Source organism: Macrobrachium rosenbergii, chromosome 48, assembly GCF_040412425.1.
Source record: "Macrobrachium rosenbergii isolate ZJJX-2024 chromosome 48, ASM4041242v1, whole genome shotgun sequence".
In the NCBI taxonomy this organism is placed as follows: domain Eukaryota; kingdom Metazoa; phylum Arthropoda; class Malacostraca; order Decapoda; family Palaemonidae; genus Macrobrachium; species Macrobrachium rosenbergii.
The window spans coordinates 4,878,919-4,906,461 of record NC_089788.1 but is presented as its reverse complement, the minus strand read 5'-3'; the positions used below and the strand labels follow the sequence as shown (position 1 = coordinate 4,906,461).

The window sequence follows — 27,543 nt, the reverse complement described above, 5'->3', positions numbered from 1 at the left end:
TCTCTCTCTAGTCAATGGAGCGAGTTGGTAACACTATCAGCTCACTAGTGAAGAGACCCGTATTCTGACACCAGTAAAGATCATGGACGCGTTTCCTTGTGTCCCAGTAGTGCCTCTGGTCGTCTAAGTAGTGAATTGTGTACCTGATTATTAGTCGACTTTAATGGCTCGCCGCGATGGAAAGGAGAAACGGGAAAAGAGTACATGGAAAATAAAAGATGCCTGTAAGCGACCATTGCACCGTCAAAATGTATATATCTTTATATCTTATGTAAAGATACGAAGATAATCCTCATCCCATTTAGGTGAAAATCGTCAAAAAATCACACACACACACATATTATGTATGTATATATGTATATGAATATATATACATACATATGCATATGTGTGTATGTTTCTCTGTGTGTACGTGTATGTATGTGTAAGTAATGAATGAATTTCTCCATCTCAAGCATTACTGTTTATTACTGGGTGTGCATCTTGGTCACCTCAGCAAGATTGAATGGTCGTTATTGTCTCTCTTTTAAACCAAAGACCATTGTACTGAGTCCTTTGGAGTGACACACGGGTAAAATCTTTGGAGACCCTTGACTACCATGGATTGCACAGTGACCTTTTAGGTCAGTGGTTCTTGACCTTTTTCAGTGTGTGCACCCCTTTCAAATCAGCAGTCAGTTCTCGCACCCCCTGAATTGCTGAAATAAAAAAAAAGCTGAAATACAATGAGAATAATAATAATAGTAATTTTATTATTTATTATTTATTTTATTATATTTTATATTTTATTTTATTTTTATTTTTTTTGCCGAAAAAAGTAACATGCATATATAAAAATATATTTTGCTGTAATTATTCATAGGCATCCACGTACCCCTAAGGAACCAGCTTCGCACCCCCTAGGGGTGCGAACAGCCCTGGTTAAGAATCATGTTTTAGGTGAAATCGCCCCATTTGATGACAAAATAAATCAGGACAGCTGAAGATCAGGGCCAGTATAGCTTTTGCCAGAGCAGATTTGAGTTCCTTTTGTTTCCTCCCTCCTACAAGCAGGTGTCACAAGAGCGCATCCTCCGGCATCTTTTAGCATTTTTCTGTCAAGCTTTGAATCAAGTAACGAGTAATTGATTTAAAACAAATGAACAATTATCACAAACAAGCCTAAACTGGTGACAGAAATGAAGTTACCTGTACATTTCTCACTTGTGCGTCAAAAATTAAAATACATGCTACTATTTATGAAAATTGGCAGCAAAATGCTAGAAAGTGGCAGATGATTTGCTTGTGTAACAATGCCATAACACGTCCACAACTGCATTATTTATTAGTAATGGGACAGTCCTTAGACTTCGATTAATTAAGTCTTCCACAAGTCAGTGGAGCTGCACCTGAAAGAGGGAGGCTGTAAAGGTTGTAAACCTTGCCCAAGGGTGATCTGGAGGTATATATATATATATATATATATATATATATATATATATATATATATATATATATATATATATATATATATATATATATATGTATATATATATATATAAAGTAACCAACAACACATGACCAGAGTATCACCAAAAGAAGATAAGAATGATAATGAAATTGTTCCAAGCACTTTCGTGTATTTTATGTTATACACAGGAGTGGAAAAATAACAGTGAAAAAAAAAAAAGCCTTCTGTGCCTTGTGTTTGGAAGGCGAAAAAAAGGGTGGATGTGATGAGTGGTCTAAATGCAAATGTAGGTGGCTGAGAAAGAGATGGTGCAGTTGGTAGGATTAGAATGCCTTGATTGAGTGAGAATGGACAGAATCTTGCAGAAATGAGTTCAGAAAGGTTCTTAATGGTTGATGATATAATTATAGTTTCCAGACAGAAATGTTTGTAAGTATACTTTGCGAGAGGGAAAATTATAAGGAAGATTTATTGATTAGAGGCTAGTAAAGGGCAGATTTGTAAGAGCTAGTTCGTATGAAAATGAGTTTTGGAGGTATGGTGAATCATTATCTCGGTGAATAAAACGCGAAAATATAATGGAAATGTTCTTGTCTTTAAATGAGTTGAGAATGAAAGTGAAAATATCTTGGCAAAAGATATCAAAAGTTGGCCGATGTAAAAGGGAAATGAGTTTTTTAGTGCTATAGCATGACATAATAATGTAATTATAAGTTTAGTAAAAAATAGATTGTTTTAGGCGTATATGGGTGACAGAAGACAAGATTGAATGTATACAAACAAAAGGATGAATTAAGTATCCAAGAATAAAGTAAGTGGGAAAGATTAAGAAGTAATACAAAGCAGTGATACACATGATCCCTTATTTATAGGGAGGAAAAGAAATTGTACTATAGGGAAGCTAACGCAGAGAAAACAGTTACTGAGCAAATGGATTTGGACGTACAAGATGCAAGTAGAAGAGTTGACATCGGCAAAGAAAACAGTTCTCTATCAGTTGACTGAAAATTTGTGAAGAGTTGTTGATGTGGATGATAGAAAAGAGGTAGATCTTAATGAAATCAGTTTGGGAAGGGTGAATGTAACTCCAAGGATGCACGAAAATGACAAATGAAGATACAAGGAAGCCAATTTAAAAAGCTGGAGGATGGGAAAGCATCAGGAGCTGATGGGGCAACAAGTGAAATGTTGTAAATGAATTTACAATGGGTTTAAGATGTCTAGATAAGCAAAGGTTCCAAAAAGTGAGAAAAATAGTTGTTCCTGTGCATTAGGGGAATTTTTTTAAAGGCAAAAGCAATAATCACAAAGCCATTACGTTATTTAAAATGTAGTGTGGAGTGTGTAAGGTAACGTTAAACAGCAGATGATGTGGAAGTTTTCTGATTGACTTTTCATCTCTGATTCGGCGATTAAAACTTGAACTTGGCAGTAACTATTTATTATGCTCTTGTATCGTTGTCTTTTCGGTGATCGCTTGCAGGCCTCCTGGGGATCTAAAGGTCTTAGTTATTCACTTTTTCTTATATATCTTTCTCTCCGGTGCTTCAGAGTAGCATGGCTATCTCAAATGATACAGGCGTTTTACAGTTGAAATTCACGTTTGTGTCCTTCTTATCGACCCTGTAGGCTTGCGTCAAGCGAGACTTTTCTAGAAAGCAGTTGAAGCCGTTTTGTTTCATGCTTTTAAAGTTCGAGAAATTACTTTAATGCTATATATATTATATATATATATATATATATATATATATATATATATATATATATATATATATATATATATATATATATATATATATATACTGTAGTGTGTACTTTACAAACTCGACAGTCATTCGTTTTAACCTAGATACAGTAACTCCTTGACTCTCGTATTGGTGCGCACACTATTCTGTCACATTGCCTCATCAAATGCCAAAACATCTACCTTTCTCCTCTTAAGCTAACTAGTTAAATCACTTAGCAAACACATCTCATCTTCTACACCAACATCCATACACATTCAAGACCCCAACCTTTTTTATTTTTAAATATCAAAACAGTTTAGGCCGTCCAGTAACCTTCACTATTCAGAGCAGCCAGGGTGCAATTATTTCTCTTTCATTGCATTCAACAAAGATAGAGATGGTGGATACTATAGGCCTCAGGAGAAGTTCATCAGCCATTTGGGGATATTTACTCCACTAGGGCATCGTTCACCTTTCACTCTGAACTTCTATGCCTCAGTGTACATCTTACCCCTATTTTAAACCCTTAGCACCTCCTAGGGTTAAATGTACAAGTTGTACCAACTTACTGCCGCGGCATAAAAGTCCTTAGTAAAAGCACTGACCTAGTATATTTGGTTGCTATTGGCCTCAAGGACGGAAACTCATCTGCCTGTTAGGGTACTTCTGCCCTGCCAAGGCTGGCATACGATGCATTAGAATTCCAAAGCAAGTGGCACCTCGTCAAAGCAGTAATGTTCAGTTGCTACCTCATACTACCATTATGGTAGCAATCAGTTTTAATTCACACACACACACATATGTATATGTGTGGGTTTTGTGTGTGTGTATATATATATATATATATATATATATATATATATATATATATATATATATATATATATATATGTGTGTGTGTATATATATATATATATATATATATATATATGTGAATATATATGTATATACGGTATTTATGTATTATAGATATACAGTATGCGTGTGTTCGTCGTCGTGGTCACTAGAATCTTTTATGATTGCATTTTGATCAAGTAGATTCATTTACGATTCCCTTTGGGCATGATTGGGTTATTTGTGGCTTAATACACGAAAATATGAAAATTCCATGTGCATAATTAGTTAAAAAATAATTTTTTACATATTTTGTGGTTGGTTTATATATATGTAAGTATGTACCTGCGTGTTAAAGCACACTTACAGCATTAATATCTCGCGTATACAACCTGGGCTAGCCTAAACGTATTCATTTATTAATGATTAAGTCTCCCCTCCCGATGAACCAGATAGGAGAGAGTTGAACGTGAGGGTTAACGGTAAAAAACTTCGTCAGGGGGAACTCTTGAAAAATGACCGGACTCTTTACTCCTCCACTGCACTGCTGTTTTGCATAATTCCAATACGAAGTGAATGTGTTGCTTGTATGTTGGTGGTATCAGAATTTCTTTCATATCTTTGTAATTTTTTCCAGTTAGTTTTCTACATAAGGAAATCATTATTCATGACCTTTTTATACGTTGTAACTTAACCCCAATACAGTTTACTGGTATATCTACATTCGTAAATTACGGTTTGCCTTCTGGCTTGAATCGTCGTATGCGATGCCAAAGCACTTTCTTTTTTTTATTTTTTAACCTGTCTCCGCCACCTGCTGCTGTTGATTGAATTATTTAACTGAAATTTGTGCACCTGCATCGGCGGGGGAGTGTCTTTTTCTTCCCAGTTTGGGGTTCGGTGTTAAGGGGTAAGATTTTTTTTAAAGGTATTACCAAGGAATGACTGTTTGGTCGTATCCTTGATGCAGGTTTTGGAGTCTATGAATAATTTGTTATTCTAATCGATACTTCAAGACCTGAAAGTTGTTTTATTAATATTCAGAAGTTTTAAAGTTGTTCTATTTGATTTTGTTCTGTTATTTTGTTTGATTTAAGTTATAGCAAAATTTTGCTTCGGTGTGACGCAAAGCCATTTATCCTCTCATTTTCATGTTTTCATTTTTTTATTGATTGACAACTATTGTCAAAAGAATTTGAAAAGTACAACAATCACCTTAAAGAAGTTTGTTTTATGTAGCACCTCCCCAATAGTAATTCATTGAAATTTATTTAAAGAGCATGTTTGATACCCTAAACATGTTATTTCTCAATATTAAGATATCAGGTGTGACCAAATATGTTATGGTTGTCATATTGATATTGAAAATATAATTTTTCAGTTAAATTTAGGATTTGCTAACTTTTGCTACGTTCTGACAGGGTTAGAATTCAAGTTTAATATGGTGGTTCACACAAGAATGTAAAATGTAACGAGGAACGAGAAGCATTTAGTGCAAAGTGAGTAATGTTTTTCTATAGTTCTTGCAAGCTTAGCCATTTCATTCATACTTCTCATGAAGCCTAATTGCATATGTAGTGGTTATTCAGAATAAAACTTCCTTGATATTAAATGCTCGTCATGGTAAACCAAGCTTGTAACTCTTGAGCGTTTTGACTCTGCAAAGATACTAGCAAGTCTCCTTTCAGATTATTGTTAAGGAGACGTCTGATTTAGAATCCATTATGCTGAGAGAGAGAGAGAGAGAGAGAGAGAGAGAGAGAGAGAGAGAGAGGTTTAAGTATGTTACTAAGGTACTCCATCCTCAGTGACTGCTTCGCACGCTTTAACATATAATAGGATAAGTCAGTGCGTTTTAATGCGTGATTTCAACTGCACAGATGATATCCGTAAGCTCAACCCTCTTCATTTACGCGAAATTGAAATGCTGTGCTTGAATATGAGACGGGTAATCGAATTTGTTGACAGTTCTGCAAAGGTCTTAAGTGTCTGAAAACTCGGCGTTTGAATAAAGGAGGAACCAATTTGAGGTTTATATACAGGATATGCTCTACATTACAGTATCTAATACTTTACAGAAGGCCAGAACCATCTTGTTGGCGCATACTTTTACGAAAACATTTATGTACATTTAGAAATAACCAGTGAACAGTAATAGAGGTCATTGAATAGTCTTTGTCTAACCAGAGAATCTCTCTCTCTCTCTCTCTCTCTCTCTCTCTCTCTCTCTCTCTCTCTCTCTCTCTCTCTCTCTCTCTCTCTCTCTCTCGTTTTTGTCAAAACAAAAGGATGATTGTGTGACTTTTCTTACGGTTCTTGGCGCTCCTTGTAGTATTGCCACTCTTGCTGTTTGGATGTCATCCACTTTTGTATGAGGACTGAGACATTTTAATGAAAGAATTTGCATAGATAAGACGTAATTAGTTACTTAATATAATATTAATATAGTTTAAATAGGTAGAATAACATAGTCTATGCTTGAAAACTTCGATTTATATTAGACTCATTATGAACATGCAACGTCATCCATCTCGAAACTGATACTGTTAAATTCGTCACGTACCCTTGTGTACAGTGTGTTTTGTAGGTGTTATATTGTCTTTTGTGTTACCAAAATATAAAAGTGATTTTGAAATATAGGTATTTGAGCCACTTCTGCGTGCTATTTTATGAGACAAGGTTATGTGTTGAATGTCAGTGACTGTTTGAACAAATAACTGACGAGGCTGAGGAAACTACCCATACGTGAAATTTTGCATTTATGTAAAAAAAAAATAAAGGATTTTGGTGTTTCCAGTAATTAATATTTTATAATTGAGGTCATAATATTTTTTTGCAGCTTTGGTTTTTCACCAGGCCTATCTCGATGATTGGTTAGACGGGACCTATCCAACCCTGATATCTGTCATAGCATGATACGGTACCTCGGCTCGTGATTCTCCCTTATAGGGTTATAACTCGCTGCCACATTTTATGTTAATAGTTTAGGAAAAACACTTGAAAGAAATGGTAGAACAAAGCAAGAGCTCCGCATCGGGTATTACTTAGGAAATTGATTTTTCCAATAGTGTTTTGGTTGCCTATTAAGAATTTACTGTTATTCTGTAATTAACCTCAGAAGTTGTACCCCGCCATTCTGGAATGCTGTCGCTCATGCGCAGTGTTATAGGAGAGCTTTTGGTAAAAAGTGGATTTTCCTTCACCAGGGGGTCCGGTGAAGGAAACTCCGACCATGTAACACGGCCTGTTAGGTTAGGTTAGGGTACGTTAGGTTAGTATGGTTCCTTCTATTAAAGGTTTCCTCAGCCAGTCCCTTCTTCTGGCTCCCTGGTGACTTGCACATGCGCGGAACTGTTCAATAACAACATGGCAGTCTGTTCTTTCTCCCAACGTTTCCAAAACCCCACGTTCCCAAGGGTCCCTAACCATTTTGGGTAGATATTAGGTTAATAATAGTTGACCGACAATAAACAACACCACCTCCATCAGCAACATTAAAAGTATAGAAAAAATAAATTTCCAAGGTAATATTCCATGTGGTGCTCTTGCTCAGAAATACCAAATAAAATTAACAGTATTTATGTCATATTTTGCAGATAATCACTCAGGCTTACCGCTTAGCAAGTATAGTTAGCCTCATTAATTTTTCAGACTGTGTATCCAGTTGCGGTAATTTTAAGGAAGAGCTCCGGACAGATATTCTTTGTTAATGAAGCTTCTTGACCGAACAACATAGAAAAGGTTGTAGGCTATAAGATGCAGAACATGTGAGAACCTGAAAATTTGACCAAAATGACTGACCAAAATAAGTACTGGTGCTTGAAAATATGACAGAACCTTCCAACATTAACCAACAAATTTATTTGTTATAGCCTAGCCAGTTTGTCACTATCTTTGCTGGGACAAACTTCTAAAGACTACCACCAGAAACCAAGATGTTTAGATGAGGGGAAAACAGGTATAAGTAACAACAGTTTGACAAATGTAAGAAGTATAGGTAATATATTTTCATGTATATGTTAGCAGTCAGGATAAGGAATTCACCATTAAAATGATGGCAAAGTGCCCCTGGAAATGGATAAACCATAACCTAACCCCAGTGAGGCTAGGACTGTCTTGACTAATGCAGCCTAACCTAACTCCTCCTAGGAAGCCATTTCCTTCCTGATGAAGACCTGCTTTTCCACAGACAACTTTACCTGCCTAACCTCACCTATGGCACCATGGCCTACCTGAATGGGGGTGTAAAGGTTCCTTACCAAATTTATATAAGTTTACCCTTACATTAAGCTTGATTAGTGGAGGTTTTAGGTTCCCTCATGCACAGCTGCACCTAGTGGTCATGAGTTACATTAACTTTTGAAAACATCCAAAACTCATAACTAGGGTTAAGAATTCACAGAGTAAAAGGTAACACTAAGTTACCTTCAAATACAATATTCAAAATCATGAAACATGAGCATGATGTAACATTGACTAAGCAGTGAAGTCTTAGTATTAATCAAACTCTTAACTGTTGAGATTGCTGTACAACATTAACAAGAAAATTCAATACATATACTATATTTTCTGTGAATACCCAAATTACAGGCAACAGCAAATGACAAATATTGGATATGAGTCCATTGAAGTTTTGTCAGTCTTCAAAAATTTCAGCCTATCCAGTTTTAAACTTCAATGATGATGTCATTTAGTATTTGGACAAATTCTGAGTTTCCCTAAGTGAGACAGGTACAGAAGTGATGCTTTTATTTCAAACGTTGGACATAGGTAACCTTTTGTATGCCAAAGACAAGGATTAAATTGCCGGAGAGGAACATGTAACCTTTTGTATGCCAAAGACAAGGATTAAATTGCCGGAGAGGAACATGTTTTATCGCATGTTTTTACTTTCTTTTGTACTATACTGTACTGTATTTGAACCATTTTTTCTCATTCTGCATGCAATAATTCTAATCTCTAGATAATTTTAACTCTTTTGTTGTGATCCACAAGAATGTTTGTATAATGTGAATGTAATTGTGAATATAGCAGCATTAATAACGACTATTTACCTTTTCATGTTATTACTAATGCTATAAAGCAAGTGTTTTCATAAATTTAGTTCTTTATGGTAGGTAAACATGCATTTATGTATGGTGGACAGTGGTAAGACCTTAGTCCATGTAAAAAGTTGGACAGATTTTTAGGCATTCATTTTTACCATAAGTTGCAGTATGGTACTGTATATCTAATGACATATAGTGTACTGTACACTACTGAATGTTGAACTGAACTAATAGATGTACCATACTTTTTTTTTTCAGATAAAAAACCCATAAAAATCATGAGTAAATAATAATGAACATTTCCCAGTTGAATAGCAAAGATGATGCAAGCGAAGAAGATAAGAGTGAAAATGAAACTAAAATCAGTGGTGCAGCACATCAGGATGTGAAAGTAGGAGGAAGCCAGAAAGAATGTAGAGAAGCCCCAAGGGGTGTAGTGAGGAATCAGGCCTTCCTTGCAGTTCTCAGTACGTATTTCTCCCACTCTTGATAGTATGCACTAAAAAGAAGACCAAATGAATTTAGGTTTAAACGTAAAACGCTGTGTTGAATCGCATTTTTGTATATCTTGCTTTTAGTGTATAAAATATGTATAAATTTTATGTGCATATACCCAAATTGCTTGTGTATACAGGTACTATTATTGTATATATTTATTTTATTGTTGGTGCAGGTCCTGTTACAGCAATGTTGATTGTGCTTTTTCAGGTGTAGCTGTAGGCATTGTATGTCTTTGGTTTCAAGATCATCCGTATGAACCTCAGATTGGTATTTCTAGTCATGCTAATATATCTAATGTAGTCACCTTGAAAACACACTTCGTACCTCTGGATCCCAAAGCTTTTTCAAGCTTTGTAGATAGCAAAGTAGGATATTGAGTTGATATTTTTTTAATGATTTCTGTGACTTGTAAATGTGCAATACATTGCTCTAGATGGTGAATAAATATATTTATTATCCAAAGGGCATTCTTGCCAATCCGTTCATCATTCATTTAAAGAAATTAACTGGGAAGTTTGAAATGTTTGATATTTTCAGGAATCCAGAACAAGTTTACATGGAATATTAAATTGGAAGAGTGCATCTGTTTCATGGAAATGGGTTCATCATCAGTATTTTGCCCCTTTGCTTCCACCAAGTGCGGTATCCAAAGATCCAGCATTTGTTTGGAGGATTTTACCAGATGATACATCACAGGAAGTTATGTACAGGTACTGTAATTTATAACTGCAATACATTTGTGCATTGATTCTATTTTCTTTTTTTGGGGCGGGATTAAACTAGCCACTTGTGTGAAATTTACTTTGGCATGTTTCATTCAGTGATGTCACTAGTTTGCATGAAAATTCATGCGTTTTGCCTTCATTCACAAATGGGCAGACCTATTTTGAATTTTAAAAATGCTGTATTATAGTAGTATGTGAAAAGTTAGTGGCAGATGGGCATGACATAACCAGCAAATTTTAAAGTCACAAAACATCATAAATGCTAAAATCAGAGCCAGCAATACTGCAATCACAGCGGTCAAGAAGAAGAAACTGAATTTGAATTATTAGTGTGGGACAATCTGGTGCTGGATTGCATTTAGTAATTATCTTAAATCAATCATTTATCCACTTTGTGAGCAAAATTCATTTTAATGGCAAAAGTGTAAGCTTATAACTTTTATTAGTGCCTGACAAATTTACATAGCACTAAATTGTTCATGCATAATGTACAAACCTGAATTTTTACAAAAATGTTGCTATGGCATAGAAAGAATAGTAAACATATGAAATAGTTTAAACTATTTTTAGAGTGCTAATGTAAAGAAGAGCCATTCCTGAGAGTAGGGAGGCTTTACTGACATCATGAAATGTACTGTATGCTATTCAGTACCCATAGGAAATTATTAAAAATCCTTGTAGATTGTTCTTTCTCAACTGACCAGGATAGGTAATCACGGTACTCTAGTCACATATGGTAAGACAAGCTCCTTAGTTTTATATAATACATATGAAGCCTTCACTAGAACAACAGTATGTATGATAAGCTGGAGTGTGTTAGGAGGATAAATTAAAAATGAGGCACAAGTCCAGATATATGTTTAAAGGCTAAAAAGTAGATTAAGATAGTTTTGACATTCTTTAAGATACAGGAAGGAGGGTTAGATATAAAGGCAGCATTACACCAAACCACCGTTTGTTAATAGCCATGGCATGTGTAAAACAATGTTTTGTATGTTACAGAATATTGAGAGGATGCTAAATATATGAGGATTGCCCCTTGACAGCATTTGTGGGAAAAATTTTATTTTTAGTATTAAAAAGTGGCCCTTCATCTTAATAGGTGCTTCACAGTGGGTCTGGCCCTCTGATAAACAACAAAGATCCCATAGTACTGTATAGCCTAAATTGTAAACATTCTCAGAATCCTAAAGGTAATAGTAATTCCACATATTTTATGGAATAAGCCAGACTCTATTTTACACATATCATCCAACTGAAGATCCAGCATTTATCTGCAAAACTCATCACTTCCAAAAAAGGTAGCCTAGTGAAAAACCATCATACCTGTAATGTAGCTGGTATATAAAGAAGTTTGATGAGCTGGAGGGTTACTGTACTAGTTTTTTTTTTTTTGACTGTCTCAATTTCTTAGTGAATTTGAATTTGATACTGTTACAGTTCCAAGTATGTTGCACCCCCACCTTCAGGACCTGTGGAGGAGCTTCTTCATGGCCTGTTGTCTCTCTTCCATCCACAACCTTTTCTCTACTCCAGGTACATAGTCTAACTTTTTATTGCTTTTGTGTTTTCACTAACCATCTATAGTATTTTGTTTGTATCTGTAGTTTTAGTTGTACAGGAGAGTACAGTGTATATTGTATAAGAGTGGTTTCTTGAATATGTCCCTCTGAGGATAACTGGTATAGGACAGCATATTTAAGGGGTTTTAGTGTACTTTTTTTCACTTGTAGAAAGGGAATCAAACTTAGCATACCTCGCATGTGTTTAAGATAATCCTTTTTTTTTTCAACAATTCCTTTATCGTATTGGATTCATGTAGCTGTAAATGGTGTTAATATCATTAAATTTATCTACCAATAGCCCAACTGCCAAAAATACTATAGTAATACTATTCATGAGCTGGAAAGACTAGCTGTAGTCTGCATTTTTTGTTGTTGTTCAGGAATTGCAAAGTAGTTTTCTTTCTTTCAGACTGTATTTAGTTTGAGTTTCATTTATTTTTTTTTTTCATATTGGAATGTTTTACAGGTGTTCAGAAATTTTCAGTGTGTTCATAGTTTTTTTTATAGATTAAAGAGAGTAGTACAAGTTGCCCAGTACTACACAGATATGTATGGTACAGTATTATAGACAGAACAATAGTCACATGTAATTGTGCTAGGTGCCCCAAATACCTAGTGATCTCTAAATAAACTCAAGATTATGAACAATCAAGAGACAAAATGGTTAGTGAATGACTTACGAGATCAGTGATGCCTTCTTTACTTATTTGATCCTTGATCAGTGATGCCTTCTTTTGTGATTATTTTGTAGATCCTTGACTGCTTCATCAAGATGTTTGATTTTTACTTTTGATTTTTGTTCTGTTAAAAGGAGGTTGCCCAATATATTTTTTTTTAGTGATTCTCCATTCAGGAGCAAAGTCTTTCTTGAATGATGTAGTGTTTATTTTTCGTATCCCAGGTATGGCCCACGAGGTGCAGCAGGAATTATTCGTGCCAAAAGCTTTGATTGTGTGGATATTTTACTCAGGTATGAACATCTGTTGTTTGTTAGTTGTGGATGTTTGTGTTTTTCAGGTGTTGGAATTAATGATTTTAGTGTAATAAAAAGGATATAATATTCATTTATAAGAAAAGGGGTATTATCGCATCCTCTCACAGTCATTTCAAATGCCAAAGGTATAAGAAAGTATTTTAAAGCTGTAAACTATTTTACAGCTGTAAACTATTTTACAGCTGTCAACTAGTCCAAAACTGCATGAAATAATTATAGTCTTTCAAGCACTCAAAGAGCACTAAGTTGGGGCGAGTAAGGAATTCGTGCATTGTCAAACATCTCATTATGATTAAAAGTTTTGCCTTCTTAGAGCTTGCTGAAGTAAAATTAAAAAAAAAATTTTTATTCATATCGAAACATATTTGACTTCACATATTTTCAGTACAAGTCTAATTTATTTTCATCAAAACAAAGAGATATGGTATCATTTTTTACCACTACTGCCAAAGCTCCGCTGACCTGTGGTCAGCAAGGACATTTAAAAGGCCAGTTCGATCAAAAACAACAACGATGGTCACCTCAAGCAGCCAGTGTCATTGGACAGCATAGATAGCACTGGGGATAACCAAAGCTGAATAAATCTTCCACCTCCAACACCTTCACTCCCAGGCTGTTGATAATGTAGTAAAGTACTTCATTTTAAAGTAATAAAGGGGCCCCCTGTAATTAATGGTAAATTATTTTCCTATCCAAAATTATGAATATTTAACCTGCAGAGGAATTGAAAAAATACAGTCACTTAACTAATAAATAACTGCTAAAATGGAATTTGGACAAATCAAATGGCCTGAAAAGCTATTCCAACCAAACCATCCACGCATATTTTAAGTGTTAATGCATTAAACACAGTATGGAATTGTTTTAAGAACTATGATTGTTATTTCCAAAAAGCATCCAAAGAAAGAAAAATCAAGAAAAACCAAAATTTATTCATTGCTGTTTCTTTAAAAATGAAGTACAGTAAATGACAAATCTCAGGCTAAGCCATAAACAAGGGATTAACCTCGAGGGTGAGATTTAAAAGGATAAATAGATCTGGCAGCGCTCAATTCTTCTCCTGGCCACGCCCTAGCAATCTTAATATGTTTGAAAGACTGTAGTACAAGGTATGTTTATGAAAGGTGATAAATTTTGTTGAAAGAATAACAGCATGTGTATGACAGCCTGAATTTTTTTTTTTTTTTTTTAATCCATGCTGCAATGAATGAGTGAATGAATAATATTGAAATAAAACCATTGTTATACACAAAGCTCAAGTGCTAATCATGTCTGGTATGCAACCAGTGATCCAAATTGCCATTTATGATTTTTCATTTGTGGGCATTGTCGATACAGGCCAAGATATAATATATTAGCTGCTTCACTTTTTGCATGGTTCATGTACTAGCAGAGTACACACAATGAACTCTTTTATTGATATACAGTATTGTTATTTTCACAGTCAGTGTAATTTAATTTTTTCAGTACTTAGGCATATTCACTGAAATATCTTACTTTTTTAAATTATTATCAAGATGAAATTATTTGCAGTATATATTTCACCATACTGTATATGGAAAACATTTTTTGTCATGTATTGTGTTCTAGATTTTGCATCAAGTTGACAAGTCATTTCTTGAATTTGTTATGCAGCTTTTTAGCCTTTTAGTCAGAGCTAAATTTTGAATGCAGGATTAAGTTTCTATTCGCTGAAAAAATTGCCTGATGGTGCAATATGTACATATCATGTTTTTAGAATATGCATCAAATTTTGATAATGCTAAATTTTTTTATACTGATAGCACAAAATCTTTTGCTGGCATTGATGGTAATTCTTTGAAGATAAAGTTATTGGCAAGCTTATGAGAATCTTAATCCCAAGTAGGTTGTAGACCTTCAACAAGAATGAAATATGTGATTAAGCTAGAAAGCAAGCACTGGGACCCATAGGGTAATAAAGCACAGAGAAGAGAGCATGTCAGTTGGTCACTTTGTGACTGCACATCTGTACTGGCATTTCTGATAACTGTAGAAGAGTCTGATTGAGGCAGTTATAAAATATAAGACGCACCTTATTTTGAAAATGTACATGGGCCTGCCAGAGAGGGAATTATCCCTTTGGAGGGCTGTATATAAAACCAAAGTGAAACAGTGAAAGCAAGCAGGAATAAAAAGTCTTTGTACAGTATGACCAATTAATGTTGTCAATACAGGAGCCAAAACTTATGCAAGACCTCCCCCCAAAAGTGATCCCCGTATTTGGCCTGACCATCTAAATCTATGGCAAATTAGGGCCCAAGTTCATGGTCAACATGTTTACATCCATTTTAATTAAGTTGTAAATTAACTGTATGCTTTTCCCAAATTCACAAAGCTGGAAGGTATACATAATTCCACATCAAAATGTAAGGTCTCTCTGGCCTGTTAATTCTTGCCCTTTGATGGCTGTAGCAGAGTAAGCTAGATACATGGGCAGTTTTTGATAAGTCTGCCATAAATGGGGTTCCCAATGGCTAAAATTTAATTGAAAATTACACCTCCTAAAATCAAGGGTTTCAATTTATACATGAAGTCAAAGATTTTTAACTTAGTGCCCTGGTACAAAGCCCTTTCTTTTTCACTGACTTATCTTCTGATTTCCGGACTTTCAAAATGTGATTATCGCATGACTATAAAGGATAGTAACTCATATGCTGGCAGCTAGCCACAGAATGAGTGTACATTTACAATGATTGGCTTCTCCTAACATCAATGGTAGAATGGGATGAATGGACAGTTGCTATGGTTGGTACAAGAGCTTTATGTATTACAGTGGCTTGAATATTATAAAAGTAAAATTTATTCTAAGTTTTAGTTTTGAAAGCACCAAGTTAAATGTAGGGTTTTGTAGACATTCTAATTTTTTACCAAAAACTAAACTTCTAAACTTTATGCCGTATTCATATTTGAGCTATTCAAAAGGATTATAAATACTATAATTAAAAAAGTATATACTTAATCTCTCAGATTGCATGCAGAGTATCAGTTAAATCCACCATCACGACGTCCGTTGTGGTTTACTCCAGCTGCGTTTATTGGGAGACTTGTCATGAACACAACAGACTCGACAGTGAAGCACTTTTCTCTTCATGTTCCTACAGACAAGCCCCTTAATGTTGGTAAGTTATTGCTGAGGTATGCTGTATGAATGGTAAGTATCCCGGTTTTACACACGGGGTTCGTTCTTCGCGGTCGTAACCGAAAATGAATCGTCAATAATCATAAGAAAACCTTACTTTTAATGCTCTGGGTGCATAAAACGTAACTCATGTTATTATTGAGTTTTACATCAAAAAACCTTCAAATTATGATTATTCTGCCGTTTTGGGGCCATATTTCTTCCGTCGGATGATGGTGCGACTCGAACAACGAACATGCGTCGTAAGCCAGGAAATAATTTCTGATGAATATATTTGAAAAGCGTCGTAACCTCGGGCGTAGTTTAGGGGACTGCCTGTATAGTATTCATGTTATTCTTACCTTTACTAGAGACATAGTGTGTACTGTAAAAATGTTTTAGTGGTGGCTCTAGAACACTGAACTGGTCCAGTTCATGTGTGGGGGAGGATTGAAATTCACAAATGAAGCTGCTTCTTGGATCCCAGGTTTTTCAGGCTGAGGCAATACCGGAGACTCTTGAGGAACACCCGAGAAGTCAGGCTGTAGTATTCAGGGAGGAAGAGAAGGAGTTTGGCTAGCAGCCTGTAGCTTACTTCTTGTTGGAAATGTCAATGCTTGTCAGGATCGCCCCGTAATTGCTGTTGCAGATGACAAATGACGTTTCTAAATTTATGCTTTTGTTGCAGTAACAGTAATTCTGATGAGATCATACGCTGCCCATATTGCAAAAGAGTTGTGTTGATGTTATGGCTGTTAAGTGGCATCATCATCATCATCACCATCATCTAGGATACCTCTGGAGTACACCACAGCTTGAGTTATCCTATTCTACTGCAGCACTTGGTGCCCTGGGTATTTTTCGTTCTCTAGCGGTCATTGCCAGCATGGACAAAAGTGGCCTTAAAATTCATTGGGCTTAAAGTTGGAGAAGTTTTTCTTCCCATCAACACTTTCCAAGGGCTCTTTCTGTATGTTGCTCAGATGCCAGCAGGCATAGAAAATTTTTCATGCTCTCACATATTAATGTATACAGATCCTGAATCTGTAATGTATACAGATTCTGAATCTGTATTTTCATGAACCCTACATTTCTGAACAAGTCTGATAAGTATTGAAATCCACAGCGATGAGATATGTAATTTTGAGGCTGTACTTTATGCAAAAATGTTGAACTATGATATCAACCCTGTAGCTAACTGCACATTATGGTCAAATCAAGGAGGCAAATTCCTGTAAATGTTTGTTACAGTACTGCTAAAATCCACAACAAAGGATGAAGCTAGACATGAAGAGCTCCTGTGCAGATCAGGAAGCTAGAATTAAGTATTTTTATTATAATAGTTTTTCTTGGCAACAGTGCATCAGTAGTTAAAATGAACATCTATTACAATTCTCATATGCACAAGGAGAGTAGATTAGCCTATACTTCCATAGTTCTGTTTGCAAATTTTGGCAGATATCAAAAATAAGTATAAATTACTTAAGAAAATCCCACAAGAGAAGTAGAGAGACCCATGAAAAACCCCTCCTTAGTAATAATTTCTATTTAGAAGTGAATAACAAAGCTGTTACAAGTACAATGAAAAGATTTTCATTGCACATGCTATATGGTAACCCCTCCTCTGTGTGCTTTTATTTGTGCTACTAGCGTCAGTGCACTTACTGAAGAGCAAAAGGCACTTGGCATTAAGTGCATAATAATTGCTCAGTGTGCACTAAACACCAAGGATTTGGATGCAGGTAACCATTGCTCATCATGTGAGAAGTTGAATTCTGTGTTAATTGGATTGAGAGAGGAATATAAGAAGAAAAATATGTTGACCAAATACTTCTTAGAGTTTATTGTGCACTAATGTAAGTATTATCCACATTTACTTGGTGTCTTATTTTGATATGCCATCAGTAGATTGTGAAATTTTATAAATTCATCATTTACAGCAACTTGTAGTATGAAACCAGGAAGAGCTTAGAAAAACTTAGTAAGAATATTTGTACATGAAATGGCAAGAATATTTGTACATGAAATGGGAGAGAGCTATTTTACAAAAATGAAGTGCATTTTAACAGTTACCAGATAATCAAATCCCTTTATGTGATGAACTAAACAACTGATTTAATGATACTCCCTAGAACTTATTTTGCCACGAAAAGAACAATTGTAAATTTCTGTTACCTTTATTGGTTCAGATTGACAGTACTTTGCAGCAATAATTTTTTTCATTTTGCAGATTTGGAATGGCTCATTGGGCCTGATGAAGATAAGGACATGGAGGTAACAATCACATTTCTACCAGAGATGAGCCTTGAAGTGGAAGATACAGATAGTGGTGGCATAACTTGGTTGGATGAAATATCGCATAGTAAAGCCTTGGATTTGTTGGAAAAGGAGCTTTACAAATATAAGCAGGTATACTGTTCTAGACTTTTTATTTGGGTCCAAATACGAATAAAAAAATAATCATTTATTGGTACCTGATAATTATGTCATTTCAGTACATGGTAGGAGTGGTTATTGTTGGTTGCAGTCACAGTTGTAGCTCCAAAGCAAGCCTGGCTGTAATAGAAAAGAAAAACATCACACTCATTCCAATCAATAAGACAGGGTAGTGTATGGTTTAAGATTATGTGTCATAAGAAATAGTGGCATTTAGTTACAATTGGGTCTTGGGATGAAAGTAAACTAATTTTTCAGGTGGATTACCTCAATTTCTCAGAAGCTTACCTGAAAGGAAGCAGTGAAGGTAAACCAGTACATACATTGGTGCTGTGGGGGTCACTAGCAGACCAGTCTTGCTGAGGATCAGGACGAGCACTGCGAGAAGGTCCTCTTTCATCTTCCAAGGTGCTGTCATTGCTTCACAAGAATTTTATATCATCGTGGGTTCTACATTCAGAACTGGAGGTCAGTATTTTGGAATAAAACTTTCAAATGTTTCCAACTATTAAAAGCTAAAACCTTACTTCATAATCTACAGTAGTCTGTCAGGTTCCATGACTGAAAAATTTATATAAACTACATCTTAACCTGTATGACAAAGATTTCATTTATTCATTTTTTCTGAATCTTCACCCTAACAAAATCTTGAATGGTGCTGATTTTTTATAAGCTCAGTAACCCCTCCCCCAAAAAAAAAAAAAAAATGCCATAAGATTTTCTGTATCTATTGTTCGTACAACTGTTCATTAAGTCAGAATAAACTTTTTTCCAAACCTGCAAACTATCAAGACAAGAATATTGTATTCCACAAATATAAACTTTCATTTTTACAAGAATACAAACCAATGCCTGGTGTATGATTGTTCTCATGTAGAGGTAGACAGTATGAGTTAGTTATTTATAAATGATTTGTTTAACCAGACCTCTGAACTCTTTATAGAAGCTTGGTAACATTGATGTTAGGTGTATTGCATCGAGTGGTGAGGTACTTTCCACTTTTCTTCAGCCTTTGTCCAGTCAAAAATGTTGCTGCTTCTCCATTGCAGTCACAGTTCTCAGCTGGGTTATGAAGCTTGACATTATAATATCCTTATTTTGTGTTCAGAGATTGTTCAGTGTTGTTTATCTAGTGGCAACTTGTATCTTTTAAAATGGTTATATGAAACTTCATGTTTACTCACTATGAAGTGTTCATGCAGTGCATTAACCTTTGTTTTTATGTTAAGGTGGTTTGAATACTAAACTAAGTGGTATTGTGAAATTCTCTTGAGGAGATGATGAGGTTCACTTTCTGCTGGTCCTATTTATGGGATAAGCTTGCTGATGAGTCAAAGTTCCTGGCTGACTGTCAGTGAGACTTCAAGAGTGTAGATCAGTTCCCTCCTTGTTGACCAGTCTCTACAGAAGCTTTATTTCCCATGCTTATGCAACCCACTTTAAATTAAGGCATCCATCTCATCCTCTTCCTTGTCCAGGATGAAAACGTGTTCATGCTTATGTCTCCTGTCTTTCTACAGTGGGTTTGACCTCCTACTTGAGACACTCTCATGTACCAGCCAGAACTGAGGAAGCATTTAGAGTGTAGGCATGTCTTGTCCTATGCAAAAACCATTGATTCTAGTGTTTCAGTTTTTGATGGTTGCCTTAGAGTACCTGTTTTGGCATTGGCACAGGCTCTCCAGCTGTCAGCCTTGTTGGCTGGGCTGAGACATGAAACAAGCTCATCTAAACTGTAGGTTCTTTGTTAGGTAAGGTTACAGTGCAACAAAGACAATGTGTGTGAGCAACCAAAGTCGGAGAGGGGAAACGGCATACTGCTAGGCATTGGATTTGAATATGCTTGGTAGCCACTTATCAACATATAAGTGAGGCAAGAATACAGTTATCACTTATCAATATACAATGTAATTAATATTATCAATATACAATGTTATATACATGGGAGGCGAGAATACATTATACAATGACAAATACATGTTGCATATAGATTATGGTATCTACACCTCCCTCCCCCCTTCATGTTCATAGTCTCATCTCGAGTGGGTTCTTCAATCTACATGGGGCTGTAGGAGGGATGTCAGAGGACTCCTTTATGTCCATGTGAAGGTCCACAGGGGTGTGAGGTAGAGGGTCAGCACCAAGGATTGGTACTGGGTACAAGAAGTGCCAGTTCCTCCTCCAGCACAGTATACTCATCCGCTTGGGAGACATACTTCATAGTCCCTGACCTGCCATGGCTTATGACAGTCCAACTTCTAGCCTGGGTAAGGGACGTGCATATTGATTGTATGACCTCTGTACAATTAAGGCTCTGGCGGCAGCATGGCGATCGCAATCCTTGGCTTTCTCAAGCCATTCCTGCGATAATGACTGAGGATGAGCAGGCACACATGAGCGAAATGGGAGGCAGCCCATGAAGTTTGGAGTGTTCCGTAACTCCAGTAGGCCACGGTCAAAGTCTTCACAGTTGATGTTGCCAGAGGGTGCTGCCTTAAGTAAAGGATGTTTCACAGCCTTCACAGTGGCCTCAGCATGGCCATTGGACTGCGGATAGTGCGGGGAAGTAATGAGATGATGTGCTCCCCATCACTGCATGAAATCACTGAATTCACAGCTGGTGAATTCAGGTCTATCATCATTCCTGAGGCAAAGTGGAACACCAACCTCCCTGAAATATCTGCAGATCCTTATCGTTGCAGAAGTGGTAGTGCCACTATAGCGTGGGGCAACCACAAGCCAGCCAGAAAGCCTGTCTGTCATGACAAGGAATGACTTCCCTGCGACACTGAAGAAATCCGCCGACACAGACTCAAAGGGCCCAGTAGGGTGGTCGCCATTTTGAAGAGGCTCCTGCTGGAGGCTGGGTCGTAAAACCTGGCAAGGCTCACAAGCTTGAACAGTACTTGGGATGTCAGAGTTGATTCCTGGCCAGTAACCTGTCTGTTGTGCCCATTGCTTTGTGGCTCCTATTCCTCTGTGACTGTTATGGAGTCATTATAGTGTGTGGTGGCAGGAACTATAATCCTTGCTCCATGAATTACGAGTTCAGCGTCAACTAAGAGGCTGTCCCTTGGTTTCCAGAATGACAGCAACGAATTACGTAAGTTGTAACAATTGGTAGGAAATCCTGAGAGCACGCAGTCTTGGAGACTGATGTACAACAGGTCCTCCCTCACTGAAGCATGAAGATCTTGGGTAATCCTGTCAGCACCCCAGGGTGAGGCATCGTCCTCTTTGGCTGCTGCAGGAGCAGTGGCGATGGTCCTGATGTATGGCCCAGCCTCAACACGGGTGGTTTTGTCCTGTGGTGTGAGCTGGCTAACAGGGACACATGACAGGGCATCAGGTATGCTGAGACATTGCAAACCAGGATTCTTGACTGCATCCAGTGTAGTGGTTGAGAATTGGCACTAGTGGGCAATGGTCTGTCATCAACATAAAATGTTGGAGGCCTATCATGTAAAGTATGCATTTGGACATAGCCAAGGTTACGGCTAATATCTCCAACTCGATTGTGGTGTACTAAGCGGAGTCTTCTATTGCTGTGGTCCTGTAGAAGGGCATATCTTAGTCCCTCAAGTCAAGAAGCGTCAGTTTGTAGGATAACTGGGAGGGCTGGATCAAAGAAGGCCAGGACTGGTGGGCTAGCCAGGGCAGTCTTCACTTGGCAGAATTCTCCGTCCTGATCCACTGTCCAAACAAATGCACGCTTGGGACTCACAACGTGTCTGAGAGGCTGAGCTGTGTTAGCTATCTCAGGCATAAAGTCAGCCAATTTGGGTCGGAGATGCTGAGCTGCATTAGCTATCTCAGGCGTAAAGTCAGCCAGCTGGTTCACTAACCCCATGAATGAACGAAGAATGGAAAGCTGTAAGGTGGGAGTGGGGGACATGGTTCCTATCTCCCCCCTTTCTTGTGTTTTGTAGTTCTTTCCTTTTGTCCCAGAATTGGTGAAGTTACATTAGGAAAGAAATTGTCTTGTCTCTGTGTTTCTGCCTTTCCACTGCTCTACAGGTCTTCAACCAGACCATGGCCCAGGTGTTGTCATGGGTTCACAGTACTATAGATATTTGTTTTTACTGATACTTTGACAACTGGCTGATCAAGGCTACTTCAAAGGTGAGTTACCACCGTGTCAGGTGCACTGATGGCACTGCCCTCCTAAGGGGAGTACATGGAAGAAAACATCCCTCAGGTCGGATGCTATGGTTCCCGAATGAAAACTATAGTCTAAAGAACCATTGGGTTGGTTGGAGAAGTTGAAGATCAGATTCCATCCTCTTTGACATCCCCAGAATCAGGAAAAACCAACAAAAGAACCCTGTAACTGATGAAACCTCCTTGATGGCAGTCCTTGCAGCACAGAAGTCAGCATGGTGCAAAGCAGCTGCCATAGTTAGAAAGCATGGGACCTCTGAGGAGCAAAGGAGGACTGCTTCCAGAGCAGTGTCAGCGAAATGACAGTAGTGTCAAAAGGATACTGCACTTCAAGTCTGACTCGGAGCCTACCCACCCAAGTGGATTTAAACAATGTTATTGTTGATGATAAGGTACCATTGCCTACAAGTTCATACCATCCAGTGGTCCAGTTTTAAGGCCTTTTAACCTAAGATATGTGCTGTACAATAAAGGTACCTTGACCAAGTTACGTTTGTAGCTCTCACAGGACAAGAGATGAGAATTAGAGTGCAGGAGTGTTAGGAAATGAGCAAAAAGTGAAGGGTTAGAAAGCAATACTACTAACAGCTGAAAGGATGATGTACAAGAACCTGAGGTACGCCATTCAAGGGCAGTAGGCCACACTGCTAATACTGGGGCTCTAGGATATCCAAGCACATTCTATATGTCAAAATTTATTTTCACTTTTCATCCCATGCTGTTTAATTAACTTTTCATTGTAATCAAAATCTTTTTCATACTTCTATGGCATTTTAAAAGTAATTTAGTAGTTTAGTTTGAGTTATTCCTCCCTCTCCATGAACGTACATAGTTGAGAAATTTTAATAGTCATAAGATAAGTGCGAGCTATTATATTTTATATCTTACTTTTTACAGCAATATGCTGAAGGATCATCAGCACAAAGTGTGTCTATTGCTGCCAGTCTTGCCCTAGATGCTTATGTCTTCCCTGTGCAGGTGCTAATACAAGATCCTTCTGGGTACGTAATAACGTCTATCAACGCAAATCAAATTTTAGATGTTGAGCTCAATAATACAATGATTCTCCAAGGTTTTTATGACCCAGCAGAATATGCATATTACAGGTTTTTAGAAGAAGGCTTAAAGAAATATAATTATATTTTTATGGATTAGGTTATAGTTTCACTTACTGTTTTTGGAGCACCTTCAAGAATTTTATGCCTCTCTAGATTTCATTTTCCAGAAAGTTTATGTATTGAAATGAAAAATTTATGTTTTAAAGCTTTAATAGATGTATTTTTGTTATAGTGTTTCTCATAGTGTTGTAACTTTTAGTGATTATGACCATTCTAGGTACATGGGTATCTCATGACTGCAAGTGTTTGGTGCCCATTTTTGTTGTGATTTTTATGAAACGGACAACTGTTTGTAATTGGTCTCTATTACTTGTATTTGCTGACCATCTGATGTCCATTTCTTGAAAACATATCTTTGACCAGATATCCCCATAGGGCTTGTGTCCCAGTCTCACACTAATGCACTGTTGGGTAGTCACTGCTTTTTGTGGAATGAGCTGTAGTGAATTTAAACTATGTGTATGTAGGTATCGATTTTTTATTTACAAACCTCGAAGAGGCTTTCCGGCACATCTCAAAAACTTTCACTTGTATTAAACTTTTTGTGATTTGACAGTTATACTCCATTTCACATTTAAAATCTTGTGAATGGGCACAGCATAATGTCTCCATAGATGAGGTGGAAATTAAAAGTGCTTGCAATGGCTGCATGTAGTTCAGAATATAATCGATATTGTTACAGTATTTTGATATGTAGGGCAGTATAGTATTTTGTGTAATTTTGATGCATGAATGTAAATTGTAATTTTGAAATGAATAGATATTTTTAATATTAAAGGTGTTACATTTTGTTTAATTTAGATGTAGGAATGTAAATTGTAATTTTGAAATTGAGCAGATATTTTTAATATTAAAGATGTTACAATCATAAGCTTAATTGTTTTCATTCAAGCACTCATTGCCCCCTCAGTGATTCTGTTATATAAATCTGCTTAGGAGATTGTGCATTTATCATGTGTATTTAGAAGTATTGTTATGAAATCTTAGAAGTATTGTTATGAAATCTGATGATTATTTTATTTTTTTGAACTTACAATAGCCAGCTATGGTAATTATTCTTTACTGTTGATATTCTATTTTGATAAAATTTAATATTAGTTATAGCAGTGAAACTGCATTCTTGTCTCTCTATTGTGGAGGATGAACTTAAACTTCATGTTTCTACTTGCAAGAATTGCCAAACACCATTTCCTTTAATAGCATCTGTTGAGCAGAATGACATACAAAATTATTCTCTGCCTCTGGTCTATGTTCCAGAGTACTAAATGTTACTTACGGAATAGTATTTAGTTGGTGATAGATGTACGTAGGAAAGATTTTTAAACCTGCAGTCCCTATGAAACACTGACAGTAAAAGCTTACGCCCTGTCAGAGTGGAAGTCTGTTCGCAGTTCTTGAATACTTTCCTTTGACATCCATCACTCTGTGGTAACAACGAAGATATTAATAACACAGGGACCACAACAAAAGGCATGTGTATTGTGATATAATTTTGCCAAATTGGTTCTTCTTCCAGCATGAATATTTTGATATATATTACTTTTAGTACTAAAACTGGTTGATATTTTATTACTCAAGTATGTAGATCTAATTATTCTACTGCTGCAACATGCTGTGGGCATTGCATAGTTTTAAAATTAATAAAAATGTCCATGCATTGAAGTTATGTAAAACTTTTTTATTTATCTGGCAGTGTTTGATAATCATATATACTATTGTGGTGCTTTTGAAAGTGTGGTTGTTAGAAGCAAGTTGTAATTAGCATCACTGCCACTTTAAAAAAACGTGTTTCTGCAGTATTCTGTGATTAAGATTTACATTGCACTAGTTTTGTATGAAGATTGTCTCACATTTTCATTGTGTGTGTGTTTGTGTGTGTATATAGGTCATAAATTGTTTTTCTTGTTAAAATTGTTACGTAATTAGAGAATATATCAAAAATTTTTATACAGAAAATGGTTACAAGCTGAAGTGATTTAAATTTTTTGCAATTATTTGCATTGGTGATCAATCTGCATGCACCATGCAGTCTAATCAGTGGTGAATTTAGTATTGTATATTTCACATGAATATAAATTTAATACATTCTACTCTGCACCGTGCAGTCTAAAAAAGACTTTGGAGAGAGCTTTGTCAAAATGTGCACCTATATCTATCATATATCCTTGAATTGATTGAAAATACTGTATTGACAACTATCAGTCAGGTAAATTTAAGACTATAATTTCAAATAAAAAAAGTCCATACTGAAATATTTTGTGATTAGAGTTTACAAATATTGCCACAATTGTATTTTGTTTGTACTATGATGATAGAGTGAACGTATATATAAAAATCTTTAAAACCCTACCATTAAAGTATTACGTGTGCACTCTGATGGAGTGCAAGTTTATGAAATTCATCTAAAAGTAATCCTGCCATTAACATTTTTTAAGAAAATTTAATTTTGTTGCCTGCAAAATAAGGAGTTATATTTAATAGCAACTACTGTATAATGTAAACTAAATAAAATTTATGGGTGGGGTAAAGAAAAATTCCTTTTTATCATAAGCTTGGGGTTAGGTCTTTTACAACCAAGTATACTTATTAGCTCGGAGAACAAGTAAATTTTGTAGGAAAGATTAAACATTAAAACCTCACAAGGATGAATAAGCAAATTCTTATCATCAGCATTGGACAGACGTAGCATAGCACTTCTTTCTTTATAATCAGTACCCCAGAAGGGAAAAAATGACAAGATGTGTTCCAGTGTTATTTTTAGCCAGCTTATAGAGTCAGGTGTTTTGACTGTGATAGCTACACGAGGGTAAAACACGTGAGTAATTAGTTAAGCGCTAGGTAATCTAGGATGTATGTTGAAAGTGGCACAGCACAAAATCCACAACATACTGTGATAGAGAAGAAAGTTAATATAGGTTATAGGGGTTCAGATTAAATGATACTGCATCAGCAACCATGTTAGGATACTGAGAAACCTTTGATGCATCAAATCTCATCTGCAAGTCTTAAAGACTGCTTTATTTGTAAGGTACAACTTCAAAACATGATTAGACAAAAGTTTGTATGTCATCTGAATTGAATCTTGTTAACTGAACTGAAACACTTTCACTGTTATTAGATACTACTGGCACAATAAAAGTTACTAGATATTTCAAAATAAAAATTACCTAAAACAGGGTTTTTTAATTGAGATAGTCAATGTGAATTACTGTAATAAAATCTGTGAATCAAAAGCAAACTGGACTTACTTATTTTATGCAAAGAGCAAACCCGGTGGGTAGAAGTTCAAAACAATCTTAAACCCACAAGGCAAAATAATCTTCAGTGGCTTGCCCGTACATGCTAGAAGACTCCATCTGAAATCATCCAAAGCTTACAAGAATGTTGTTAGTTAAAAAGTATACTTGCTACTTCCTACTTCAAAAATTTTTTCAGGGCCTTACTTTTCCACACTTGTAAAAGACTACTTACCTAATCTTGCTTTTACAGAAGGAAACTAAAGTCAAATAAAAACATACATTATGTGATAAGTTTCTGCACTCTATCGTCTGTACATATAGTGGTATTTATCTGTATAAAATACAGTGTGACGTGCCAACATTAACTTCGAAGGAAAATTATATTTACTGGTGCTAATATTCATTTTCATTCTGGTAAGTTCCTTATAAGGAACACACATTTAATGCTGAAAATTAACAGATGCACTTTTGACTGTTTGTGGTAGCTAGGTAAATATGAAAAGGAAGAAATGTTACCCTGTATAATATATTTTCTTCCAGTCATCCTGTATTGCATCATGATCATGAGTGTAATGCAAGGCTTGAGGTTTCAAATCAAAGCATCCT

General features: G+C 36.2%; 1 protein-coding gene across 4 annotated transcripts; it reads left to right on the top strand.

Annotated features, from left to right (window-relative positions):
• The first annotated feature begins 6,531 nt into the window (after positions 1–6,531).
• Positions 6,532–27,112, top strand: LOC136831203 (selenoprotein N-like). 4 transcript variants are annotated; one of them, XM_067091201.1, is made up of 11 exons: positions 6,532–6,594; positions 9,318–9,526; positions 9,768–9,925; positions 10,098–10,270; positions 11,726–11,821; positions 12,752–12,820; positions 15,833–15,984; positions 18,214–18,392; positions 18,479–18,588; positions 18,678–18,887; positions 23,478–27,112. In XM_067091201.1, exons 2-10 carry the CDS (start codon positions 9,352–9,354, stop codon positions 18,709–18,711), a joined length of 1,146 nt encoding a protein of 381 aa, XP_066947302.1. In that variant the 5' UTR covers positions 6,532–6,594; positions 9,318–9,351; the 3' UTR covers positions 18,712–18,887; positions 23,478–27,112. The 4 variants fall into 4 exon arrangements, with proteins under 4 accessions (XP_066947302.1, XP_066947304.1, XP_066947305.1 ...); XM_067091202.1 differs by having other exon boundaries at positions 6,557–6,651; XM_067091203.1 differs by lacking the exon at positions 18,479–18,588.
• Positions 27,113–27,543: the final 431 nt, after the last annotated feature.

What these genes read in the sequence shown, in the direction of transcription:
- LOC136831203 (XM_067091201.1), top strand. Translation starts at nt 9,352, where the DNA reads ATGAACATTTCCCAGTTGAATAGCAAAGATGATGCAAGCGAAGAAGAT. An exon ending in GGCCTTCCTTGCAGTTCTCA is followed by an intron (nt 9,527 to 9,767) that starts GTACGTATTTCT and finishes GTGCTTTTTCAG; the next exon opens with GTGTAGCTGTAGGCATTGTA. An exon ending in AGACAAGCCCCTTAATGTTG is followed by an intron (nt 15,985 to 18,213) that starts GTAAGTTATTGC and finishes TTCATTTTGCAG; the next exon opens with ATTTGGAATGGCTCATTGGG.